The sequence below is a fragment of the Emydura macquarii genome, unplaced genomic scaffold (assembly GCF_026122565.2).
Source record: "Emydura macquarii macquarii isolate MOO-44397 ecotype Brisbane River unplaced genomic scaffold, CSIRO-AGI_Emac_v2 contig_1343, whole genome shotgun sequence".
In the NCBI taxonomy this organism is placed as follows: Eukaryota; Metazoa; Chordata; order Testudines; family Chelidae; genus Emydura; species Emydura macquarii.
In genome coordinates this window covers 213444-226583 of record NW_027131480.1, presented here as the reverse complement: position 1 = coordinate 226583, position 13140 = coordinate 213444, and the positions used below count along the sequence as shown (strand labels likewise).

Sequence of the window (13140 nt, the reverse complement as noted above, 5' to 3'; positions counted from 1 at the left end):
CTTAAATTGTTGATGAATGCTGCCCTATTCACCCTTCCTCCTTCCTGCCTCCATCTACCATCTTTTTTTTTTTTTTTTTTTTTTTTTTTAAATACAGCACTTTTTTTTTGAAATCTCCTATAAATGTTTGTATGCAAGTAGTTGCTTAAAAGATCATGTGCCCCTGGATGACGTTCAAGATTACACGGGGGTGTTCATAAATAATCTTGGATCCATACAGCGTTGTATGATGTGCAAGTGGCTTTTGCTATGAAGCTGTCAATCCATAAAATACATTTTCACCTGACAACACAAAGCTGCTCCTGGCCTGTTCATCCCGCAGGAGACTAGTCTCTTATTTTTCACAGCAATTAAGGGCAGATGTATGTAAACAGACATACAAAGATCAAGAGTACAGTTTATTACATATAATCATAACCCTGCTGGAAGCAAAAGGATGCTTGACCATAGCATTAGTAGAATAAAGGACAAAATGTATCCTGTATCGATTTGATATGGGACAAGGGACACTGGATTAGAAATAAAACATGCATGCCTCACCCTAGGCTGCATCCTATATCAAGTGTGCTACTTACGGTTGCTATAATATTCAAGAGCATACTGTCCTCTGAATGAATTTTTGCAGAAGCCAAACAACTATGTCCATGAAAATGAAACTGTCTTACTTTAGCCCAGTTCGCTGATGATGATTCAGCTTGTCTTCATTTTTCCTTAGATCTGGAAGAAGCAGAATGACAGAAAAATTATTCAGCAGGAAAGTCACTTTAGCAAACAGAAATTTGCATGTGTTGTAAAGAGGATTTAACTTAAGAACATGTTTCTTGAATCCCTCAAAAAAATAATCCTCTGCAAAGTCCACACACAACCCCCATCCTTCCCCGGAGAACAGTCCTACTTAATTGCACCTAAGAAGTCAGTTCTAGTCACTGAGCAAAAAATGTATCAGGAAATAGTGAACATGAATATCAGTAAGCTGGAGTCATTGCAATGTTTCATACCATCCTCAGTACACAATTGGTGATTTCTACATTTCTAAAGGGCCAAACCTTCAGCTGTATTGGAACAGCGAGGTGGAGGCAGCAGACACTACAGCTCCCATGATGCTGCGGGGCCCGTTGTGGCTGATGGCCGGGGCACACTACACCTCCCATGATGCCGCGGGACCCGCCGTCATTGATTGGCGATAGAGGCCCCATCAGTCCGTGCTGCGCGCGCTCCGCTTCCTGTGTCCCAAAGATTAGAAAAATAGCAATAGATTCAAGGAACTCAATCCATTTAGTTTAACAAAGAGATGGCTAAGGGGTGACTTGATTACAGTGTATAAGTACTTACATGAGGAACAAACATTTAATAGTGGGCTCTTCAATCTAGCAGAGAGAGGTATAACACAATCCAATGGCTGGAAGTTGAACTTAGAAAAATTCAGACTAGATATAAGGTGTATATTTTTAACAGTGAGAGTAACTGGAACAATTTGTCAAGGGTTGTGGTAGATTCTCCATCAGTGACAATTTTAAATTCAAGATTTGATATTTTTCTAAAACATCTGCTCTAAGAATTATTTTGGGGAAGTTCTGTGGTATACAGTAGGTCAGACTAGATGATCACAGTGGTCCCTTCTGGTTTAGAATCTATTAATCTTTGCTTTGGGAAGTGAGTTCTTTGTTTGTGGGAATAGGTTTCTCCCACTTTGCTTGTGGGCTGTTTAATAATATCAAAGTCTTAAACCACATTGGTAGTAAGGGTGATTTAAAAAAAATATTACAACTAAACGTATCTAGGAGCAGATGTGATTAGCTAAAACTACAGTACAAAGGGAGAGTCAATGAGAATGATGTCATAAAAAGATGACATGTATCCCCTGATTTGGTTAACAAAGAATGCAGATTCCCATTGGTCCACACCTGACCAATCAGAAAGTAAGTTTTCTCCTCCTACCAAGGTTATAAAAGGTCCCCAGATCAGACAAGGTCAGTGCATGACTCTGGCTGCTTTTCAAGAGGTGGCTTAGCCAAGTTACATTTCACCAGGCCTGGCCAAGAAGTGAGCAAAGCACACAAAACAAGGAAAGAAAGACCAGGGGAACACAGACAAGCAAGTAAGGTTATAAAGACAAGCAAGGCAAAACGACGAAGAAAAGATCGAGACAAACCAATCAAGCAAGGAAAGAAAACCAGGCAAGCCAAGCCAAGGAAGGAAAAATTGAGACAAGCTACACAAGTGTCACTGGAATAGCAGAAGTCTGCAACATGTCTGAGACTGAGACCGAGTCTGAGCCCTCTGGTGAGACCTCAAAGGCAAAGGAGGCTAAGGCCAAAATCACCCGTTCTTCCCGGGCCGGGCTGCTGTTCTCTGTCAGCCGCATAGACAGACTGCTCCGCAAAGGACAGTTTGCAGGTCGTGTTGGAGCCAGAGCCCCGGTATATATGGCTGCGGTGCTTCAATACCTGACTTACGAGATTGTGGATATTGCTGGGGAAGTTGCTGTACGCAGCAAGAAGCGTCGGATTTCCCCACGGCACTTGCAGCTGGCCATCCACAGCGATTTGGAGCTCAAGAAACTGCTGGGAGGTGTCACTATCTCTCAAGGCAGGGTCCTGCCTTTAAATCAGCCTGGGGTTTTACCTTCCAAGAAGAGAAATGGCAGGAGATCCATCAAGAGAAGGATTGCCCCTGCTCCTGTGCGTGTTAAGTGAGAAAAGAGCAAATGGGAGACTGCCACCCCAGATTTGGAAGAAATGACATTAACTTGGTTACAAGGCTCTTTTCAAATGCACCAGTGTGGAGTAATAAAAGCAGTTAAAATGCCAGCTGTCCTTTTGAGAATTCATTTCCTCTTTTACTCTCCACAGTTACAAGGGATCATTCAGTTGGCCAGGTAGCTGCATTGATAATATGGTACAAAAGCTTAGAAAGATAGAATTCAATCATTTAACTAAGAAATTTACATCAGAAGTTATCTAGATGGTGTGGATTCTGGGACGTGATTCCTGTGTTTGTTCAGGCATTTCCCCAATACGCTGAAGATTAGGAACATTTTTCCAATAGTGAAGTTGCTGTGTACTGCAAGTTTAGTGAAAACATAGAAAAGAACAAACTTATGATAGAAAAAATTAATCCATTACACATGCACATACACTATGGACCTAGTTTTTGTTTTGTTCTTATGGTTCCCCCCCCAGTTATCTCTTTATAACAATGACTTCTTTGGAGTAAAATTGGATTTATACCAATATAAGTGAAGCAGACCATATGCAATTATAAAAAACGTGGGGGGTACACACAAACTTTGAGAACTTTTTTCAAGGGAAAACTGACAATAATGTTTGAGTGTCAAAGAACAATTATATGTAATTATTTTAAAATAATGGAAGTGTATCAGTTAAAATTCAATGTAATTTTCATGGAAAATACATAGATTATAAATAACGGCATAAACGTAACAATAGAATATGGAAAGAGTAAGGTGGTTTGATTAGAAGGTGTGAAAATGGTTGATCGCTATTATATTACTCTTACAGCTCCTTTTCCTCTCCTCCATGCCTCCCACCAGGCTGTCTACACATACCAAAATAAATATGGAATATATAATGTGTAAAGGTATGGACTAGTCAAATCTGGTCCTGATGACTTCTTCTGTACAGCATTAAGTGTGTCAGGCCAGTTCATTATTCCTTTATGACCTTGTAAAGTGCAGTTCTTCTACCTGCTGTCTCACAAATTGCCTGAGTCTGAGAGGTACCGAGTAACTCAGCTCTCTGGATTTCTACACTGCATCTGGGAGCAAGTCTCTGAGCCTGGGCCAAGAGATTCCTGCTAGTGGTGTTCATGATACACTAATAATAGCTGTGTAGATGTTGCAGCTCATGCTCTGAATCCCTCAGGCTTGAGAGCCTGAACTCCAGCCCAAGCGTGCAAGCTCTTAGCGTGCAAGCACAACCTCCTCTACCACTAGTCTGTGGACCTGAACTGGGCGACTTATTACTGGATGCAGTGTAGACTTACCCAATCCTTTTCTACTTAGATTTTATTTCTCAAATCTTCCGACCGGGTGGTGCTGCAAGTCATGTTAAAGGACTCTGGACAAGAATCCAAATTACAATTGGCTTGTTCTGAAAGTGGGGTGAAGTGACTCTCATTGGGAGAGATGGTGTGTCAGCTTCATGTAGTGAGACACATTCTTGTCTCTTCCCTGTCTCAATACATGCTCTATCTGCCAGTGGGGCTGCTCAGAAATTTGTGTAACATGTTTGTTGGTGAATTGTTTGCTCTGCGATATTGGAAAAAACTTGTTTAAACCCCAGTATGAATCTTGGAAATCATAAAAGAGAACAGGAGAGACATCACTGCTTCAGTTACATTATGGTGACCTTTAGAAGTTTCTATTAGCAATCCATGAGAGCTACAAGACTTGAGATTTGAGGAGGGAAATGCCAGCTTACTGAGCCATTGTGAACCAGCCCAATTCAAACCTGTAGCTGATGGGAGAACTCAAGCAATTCATACATACTCTACCATAATGACCACCATCAGCCAGCACATTCTTCTTCATTGATGTGACAGTCTGACTTACCAGCCACCCAGAATCAGATCTTTTCTGGAGTGGAGGGAGGGCCAAAAGGATTTTGCTTGGTCTGAGGGGATGTCTCCAAATGCTGTTTATAAACTGGTCTAAACAAAACCAGGGCCGTTTTAAGACCTTCATAGGCCCTAGGCACACTTGCCTTCGTAGGCCCCCTGACCAAAATAACTAATTTGATTTTAAGCTATTAATAAATACTTTTTTAAATAAAAATAAAAAATTATATATAAATGTTTTTTCCGTAGGCCCTGAAAGTTTCGTAGGCCCTAGGCACTGTGCCTATTGTTCCTAATGGACAATACGGCCCTGCACAAAACAGCTGAAGAACAAGAGAGGTGGATAATCAAACTCAATAGTAACAAATGGTGAAGGCTTGGGTTTTTGGAATGGCAAAGAACCTTCACCATGAGCTTAGGCACCATGAGGATTCTCTGAGAGACAGGAAGCATCACCAACTCAAGGGCCCCAGAGAAACTCACCAATATTTTCAAACTTTTGGGTGCCTGAATTTCAGCACCAAACCCATATTTAAGCAGCTAAATAAAAAATTGATCTGATTCCCAGAGATGCCAAGCACTCAAAACTCCTAGTGGAATCAACAGGGTGCTCAATGCATCGTATAAATCAGGAAACTTATTTAGGTGCCTAATTTAAGGCACCTGACATTCAAAATGTAATCAAAGCATATTTCATGCTGTTATAGCATCTATTCCTAAAAGTCCTTACTTACGAACATAGTCCTTATTCTCTCATATAGTCCCATTGGAGACACAAGTGAAAATTCCTTCCCTGAGTAATGACTGTAACATCAGGACCTGGTTCAGTACTTTCAGATTTTGTTTATGACATGGAACCATGCTGAGGAGATAAAAACAAATTCTAATTTCACTTTTTGGTGGCATTTAAAAACATCAGATCGCCAAAGAACGAACAAAATTTCAATGAAGTAAAGTCTAAGGGTTGGATTCTGTCACCCCCTAATTTGAGCAGTATCTTACCGCACAACCATTGATGGCAACCAAACTATTTGTGCAGTAAGGTCTGACTCAGTGTCAGCAAGGGTGACAGAACTGTGCCCAGTGCAAATATGAAACTAGGTACTGCTGTCACTTACAGTTAAAAATCTGTTCCTGCTCATAGTTAGAGCTGGGTGAATAATTGATTTTGCAGTTTGATTACCAACCTGAAAAATCCAAAACAGGACATTTTGTTTCTTGTTAAAGGGAAAGGTTTGTGCCACCACAATGAAATGTTGTGTTTCATTTGGGGGTGTTTTTTACCCTTTGAGTCTGTGGGTGTGTTTTGTTATTTTTAATGGGAAACAAATTTCTAAACAAAACATTATTTTGAAAATAAGTCAGAAATTACTTTTTCAGAATTTTTTCCCCTCATATTTTTCTGTCAAATATGTCCGGAATTCCCAGCAGTTAACCAAATATGTCTTGAATTCACAAACAGGTTTGGTAGGACTAAAACTGAATTTTTATTCAACAAATAAAACTATTTGTTTTATTTCTGCTTAGGAAAGTGAGTTACTTGCTGATGGAAATGGGTAGCTCCCTCTTTTCCTGGGGGCTGTTTGATAATTTCAAAGCTTAAAAAAGCATTAATAATTCAGGCAATTAAAATAGTTTTATAACCTGAGTTTTATTAAACGCATATATCGTTGGCTAAAAAGACAGCACAAAAGGAAAGTCAATGGGAATGATGTCATAAAAGGATGAGTTATCCTCTCTGGCTTGGGTCACAAATGAAGTAGCTTCCCATTGGTTCACAGACAACCAATCAGAAAGTGAGTTTGCTCTCCCTGCCGAGGTTATAAAAGGTCGCAGGCTCAGACAGGGTCAGTACACAGCTGTGGTGATTTCAAGAGCTGGCTTAGCCAAGCCACACTTTATCAATTCCATCATAATCAGGCAGGCCAGGCCAGAAAGAAATCAAAGAAGGCAAAATAAGAGAGAGAAAACCAGGTGAACAGAGCCAGGAACAGAAGGGAATAGAGACAGGCAAGCCAAGCAAAGAAAGACATAGGCACACAGAGCCAAGGAAGGAAACATACACTGAAGCCAAGCAAGTAAAGAAAGAAAGCTAGGCAGGCCCATTCAGGTGAGAAAAGACTCAGGTAAACCAAGCAAAGCAAACAAAAGAAACCCAAGAAAATCAAGCCAAGTGTCGCTGGAAGAGGAGAAGTCTGCAATATGTCTGAAATTGAGACTGAGACTGAGTCTGAGACTGAGTCTGAGCCCTCTGGTGAGACCTCAAAGGCAAAGGAGACTAAGGCCAAAATCACCCGTTCTTCCCGGGCTGGACTGCTGTTCTCTGTCAGCCGCATAGACAGACTGCTCCGCAAAGGACAGTTTGCAGGTCGTGTTGGAGCCGGAGCCCCGGTATATATGGCTGCGGTGCTTCAATACCTGACTCACGAGATTGTGGATATTGCTGGGGAAGTTGCTGTACGCAGCAAGAAGCGTCGGATTTCCCCACGGCACTTGCAGCTGGCCATCCGCAGTGATTTGGAGCTCAAGAATCTGCTGGGAGGTGTCACCATCTCTCAGGGCGGGGTCCTGCCTTTAAATCAGCCTGGGGTTTTACCTTCCAAGAAAAGAAATGGCAGGAGATCCATCAAGAGAAGGATTGCCCCTGCTCCTGTGCGTGTTAAGTGAGAAGAGAGCAAATGGGAGGCTGCCACCCCAAATTTGGGAGAAATGACATTAACTTGATTACAAGGCTCTTTTCAAACGTATCAGTGTGGAGTAATAAAAGCAGTTAAAATGCTACGTCTTTTGTGAATTCATTTTCTTGGTAATATAGTTATATTTTAAAGGGAAAATCCAATTAGTTACAGATAATTAGATAACACAGATACTGTGGTATAAAGCCAAAAAATATATAACTCAAGCATTTCATTACTATATATACACACACAAGAAATTTCATAATACGTCTGTGGGAAATTATTCCCACAGCAGTATGTTTGTGTGGACAGTTGAAATATTTGGGCCCATTGCTACTGTCAGTGAAGCTGCTTTGAATCTACTGTAGGTTTCGTTGAAGATCTGAAGAGAATAAATTTGTCTTGGGAGCACTAAATTCAGTACAGAAATAGGACTATGACTAATGACTATGCTTCTAGTTCTTCTCTCTCTCACTCTGTTGTAAACTCATTTAATTCACTGGAGTTATTCCTTCAGTATGCCATTGTGAGATCAGAATCAGGCCCAGTAAAATTGGTATCTAGAACACTAAAATAAACTTTCCCAATTATATTGGAAACCTGAGATAAGTTTTCTCCATCCCTCAAAGAGCCAAGTGTCATAGTTATTTTTAAAGATGGGACATTAGAAAGACACTAGAAATAATCTTAGAAGATTTTGGGAAGTGATACAAAAACATATATTTTGAGGAAAGCATTTGGGAGTATTTAGGACATTCTTCTAATCAAGAATCTACTTTGGATCTACTTTGGACCTTGATGAAAAATGTATAGGCCTCTATTAGAGGTATTCTGATTAGACAGACCTCTATGAGCTCTATGCTGGCTTTGACGGAAAAAGAGCTGGGGGTTATAGTGGATCACAAGCTAAATATGGGTCAATAGTGTAATACTATTGTAAAAAAAGCGAACATAATTCTGGGATGTATTAGCAAGAGTGTTGCAAACAAGACACGAGAAGTAATTTTTCTGCTCAGCTTGCACTAATAAGGCCTTAACTGGAGTATTGGGTCTATTTCTGGATGCCGCACTTCAGGAAAGATGTGGACAAATTGGAAAAAGTCCAAAGGAGAGGAACAAAAATGATTAAAGGTCTAGAAAACCTCACCAATGAGGAAAGATTGAAAAAAAAAAGGGTTTGTTTAGTCTGGAGAAGAGAAGACTGAGTTGGGGACATGATAACAGTTTTCAAATATGTAAAACGTTGTTACAAGGAGGAGAGTGAAAAATTGTTTTCATTAATCTCTGAGGATAGGACAAGAAGCAGTAGAAGCAAGGGGGGTTTAAGTTGGACATTAGAAATAACTTTCTAACTGTAAGGGTAGTTAAGCTCAGAAACAAATTGCCTAGGGAGGTTGTGAAATTTCTGTCATTGGAGGTTTTTAAGAACAGGTTAGAGAAACTCTTATCAGGAATGGTCTAGTTAGTTAGTCATCCCTTGAGTGTAGGAGACTGGACTAGATGACCCATTGCAGTCCCTTCCAGGCCTACAATTCTATGACTCTGATTCCTCAGGCTCAGTTTTGAAAGTTTCAGCAAAAACAGTTCTGCCCTTTCCAAGGATAACATTAGGGAAACATACATTGGATTTGATGGAAGGATGGGGCTTTGGTTGACTGCACACAGGGGTGGAGGGAAGGGAAACAAGAAGAGTGAGTGAATGGACATAGGAAGGGAGGTTTCACAAATGCATTCATTTAAACAAACGTTTAAAAGTCTTTAGTTATGATTTTTTTCTTAATTAGCTACAATTTTACTCCCCTGGTTTCAGCTGTGAGTGTACCTTTGGAGATTACCACTATCTATTTACTTTTCCCCCCACTCTACCCTGGCTATATACTACATTTATTTTAGGCAATGATCTTCCATTTACTGATGTTCCTAACGACTTATGTCCATAGGTGGTCCATGGTCATAGGTTGCAAAGCATCCAAAGAAAAGGAATTACGAATTACAAGCTAGGAAATGCCCAGACACAGTGTGGACATGTTACTCCAGCCTCAGTCACCTTCATGTGGAAGGCTCAGTACTGAAAATAAGCACAATTACCATTTAAATGGGGGCATAGCCTTGATGAGAGTGAGTTGGATTGCCTGATCCAAAGAGGTGATGCCATCGTACAATTTAGAGAAAGTGAGCAAAATGTTTCTCAACTTAAAGCTGAGAGGTTAAACATTAACTCGGGGCTTAGGAAGGAAAGGAAATTCATCCACATACAGGTGGAAGGTTGAAGCCTTAGTAGCACTGCCCCCCGGTGTCTGGGAAGCAAGTCAGAGAGAGCGTCAGCAGTTCAGAAACCTACCCTCTGTAACTCCTGTGGGTAAGCATGTGTATGAGGCAGATCAGCCCATATGAAGCTTGTATTGGAGAGCTTTTTTCTGGCAAATCCACTTTGCCTCATTGCCACAGCTTTCAGAATCAAGCTGATTCTCCTTTACTGCACCACAGCTATCTCCGTCAGGAGTACCTTTTACCAGGAACCTGCAAAACAAAGGAGAAGACATGTCCCTTGCTTTATGCTACAGTTTCAAAGAAACAGTGCATACATACACCCTCATCATTGCTGTTGGTTAAAGGTTCACAGAAAGGTTCACATGCTGCCTTCCATGCTAGGAGAAGTTAGCTCATAGTAGTTGGGAAAGTACTGGGGATTTCTGCAAAGAGAAGAGATCCCATCCCTAGCAAAATACACTTTTTGGAGAAAATAATGTTCTGAGATACCACGGTCTGGAAATTGGTATAAAACACTTAATTTGATGGCATGAAGGCAATCTATATGACTTCAGAGGGGTTGGCATGGTATAAGAGCAGAATTCCAGAGTCCCTGGTGAGGCATCTGCAATAGAGGAGTGTAGCCAGGGTGTGGGAGAGGAAGAACAAGCAATTCATGAAGCAAAAATATCCAAATCCTTAAAGGTATTTAGGTAGCCATCCGCCTCTTTAGAAATCTGCATTCTCCAGGTAGGTGTCCATTGACATTTTCAAATCCACCACTCAGCTGCTGCCTAACTTGTAGGCACCTGGTTTCCTAGGAGTTCAAATGTCTGCCTGCTGGCATTTACAAAGCCACCGAAGCATTGAAGTCATCCCTCAGCTAGCAAGCTGCTCAGAGTCCTAGCTCAAGCTGATGCCCTGAAGGCCCTGAAATGAGATTCTCAAAGTAGGCAGGAGAATGCCTATCTTGCCAGAGGGGCCCAATCCTATGGACAAGCTGGAAAACTTTTGAAATAGAATCAATGAAAACTGGGGTTAGAAAGCTGCTGGCAGTGTGTGAGTGTAACCAAGGGTGGAACAATATAAATCATATTAAACAGACTCAAGTACATAAGTGGGAGAGAGAAATCCTGTTCCTTTAAAAATGCAAGACAAATTCTATGGATTTCCTGCCCAAATAGAATCCAGTAGGATAACCCCTTTTATTGAGTCCAGGGAGTGTTAACTTACTAGTTTTAATGCTGGGTTCAGGTCAGGTCAACTTTTAACTTGAAGAGTACTTTTCAAACTTGACACTTGCTTATTCTTAACCGCCCAACAATTTATTAATTCATCCAGAACCGCATTAGTGTACAATCACCGGTTTACCACTCACATGTAGACACAGCAAACGTTCTAGGCGTGTTCTACACACATAATAGTGTCTTCCAAGCAATTATCACAGACTAGAGTTGACGCGGAGCAGTTATATCAAGGAGCAATACAAATTACCAATATTTCTCACTACATTGACTTACGACCATAATTTCTCAGTCCCTAACCCTTTTTTCACACCTCCAATTATGCACTTGTTTTTAAGGCACTTTTAAGAAAGGCTGCGACTATTTGACTGAACTGGTCCAAAAGTAACAAGTTTAGAATATCTAAAGCAATTGCCTCAAGTTACTGTTTTCAATCTCTCTTAGGCCAAATTGCTTGGACTTATAAAGGAGGTTACTTGAGGTCTCACTGGCGAGTGCAGGCTTAGTAAGTTAACCTTCAATTACGTATATTCAAGAAATAGAAGGGGAAATGGAATCTCTGAAATGAAATATCACTATTTCCTATACACATAATCCTGGGATGGGGAAGAATCCGTTCCAAAGGGCTGGTCCAGGCATGGGCCACACTTAGAATTCTGCAGCTTCTTGTGTTGGGTTCGCTTAACTCTCCTGAGCACATGCTGACTTCAGTTTCAGGGCTCAGAGGAGGGTGTGTAATGTCAAAAACAGCTACCAGACCAAATTTGCTGCTTGGTTTGTACTGAGCATAACTATTTACAGGTGCCACTCTCTTATTTCTATTCAACACACACAAGTGAGTGCTTAGGGTCCTACTTTTTCAGTTTATTTTGTGCTTCCATTGGTATCCAGTAGATGGAGATGGTGTATAACAAATTTCTTCAATCCTTTTCTTACCAGAGGCTTCTTAAATTTGATTTATTTCAAGGATTATGTTTCATTATTAGTATCTATTATCAACTGAGATCCCCTTTTAAGCATTTTTTACTATCTCAAAGTTATACATGTTGGATATCTTTTAACATTTCTTCTTCCTTGTGCCAGACAATTCCTATTGCTTCTGGAGCATAACAATTATTTATAATGAAAACCCACAAAAAATCTGGAAGACTCTTTATACATTCATTGAATATATGATTTCTTAGAACAAGATATATTTTTCATATATAGAAGGATGTAACAGGCAAATAAATATGCACCTAATTTGACCTTCAGTCTTACAGCCACATTTCTGGGTTGCTTAAATTTCAGCTTCCCCACTAATCTAATGTGCAGTGGGGCCACTTTGGATAGGAAAGTAGGGTGATACCCTTGACTGGTAATTTGGGAATTCTTTTTAGGTAAATTGGGAGAGAGAAAGAAGTTTTATCTATATGCAGATTGTTGGAGATTCCTTTCTAGGTGATTACAAATACTCTCATTTAGCCATTTTACTTTCTATTTTCAGGGAGGGGAATGCCTGACCTTGGCTGATCTGTGGGTCCTCAGACAAATGATCTCACATGATGCCAACCATATTCTTATTGTCTGCATATGTGGATCCTATTTTGGATAAACAGAGGTGGATAGTTTTTCTAAGTTTTGAGGGACAGAAGTTATTAATCATTCAAGGCATATCTGTTTCTTATACCCCTTACATAGCAAATAATATAATGTATTAATTTAGTTAGTTATTGTGATTTAGGAATGTTAGGAATTAAAAAGTAGGAATGTTTTAATTAGGGAGTTTGGAATAGATGGGTACACAGATGAGGGAACTTGGTAAATTGAGTCTGCACAAAGTTACAGAACAAGGGATAAAAGCTAGATGACTGATAATAAGAGAGTGTAGAAGACATAGGGGAAGAACATAGCAGAGACCAGAGATTTGAAAAGAGTTGCCCTGTCCCTAGGAGAGGTAACCTGATCAATTATCTTTCTTGCCTTATCTGGTTTTGATTCACACAGGATAATAGCGCTGTCTTAAAATGTACAAAATAGAGGCTAAAAGAACAGATTCTAAACTGAAGTGGATCTCATTCTTCACCCAGCACTTCCTACATTTAGCTATTTTATTACTTAAGAGTTTAGGACCAGGTACGTGGGTCCGAATGACCTCTGCTCAACAGAGGACCAATGGAGGGGATGAAGGTGACCTTATGCTGCCTTTGTGTTCCCTTAATTCTGAGTGCATAAGCTCAAGCAGCTTCGGGAGCCCTGAATTTTGCACAACTGTAATGGCCCTTTAAGCATGCTTCTGCTGGGCCATTATAACTGATGCAACCTGCAACCAGGCCCCTTCCCAATCCTGATGCCCTTTTACACTAGGGGCTGGGGCTCAGGAGCAAGTTGTATTGCGCTAGTTATGCTGT

General features: G+C 40.5%; 1 protein-coding gene across 1 annotated transcript; it reads left to right on the top strand.

Annotated features, from left to right (window-relative positions):
* Positions 1-2249: 2249 nt before the first annotated feature.
* LOC137154944 (late histone H2A.2.2-like) lies at positions 2250-2696 on the top strand. The gene has a single exon (XM_067550788.1). The coding sequence runs from the start codon at positions 2250-2252 to the stop codon at positions 2694-2696; it is 447 nt and encodes a 148-aa protein (XP_067406889.1).
* The last annotated feature ends 10444 nt before the right edge of the window (positions 2697-13140 follow it).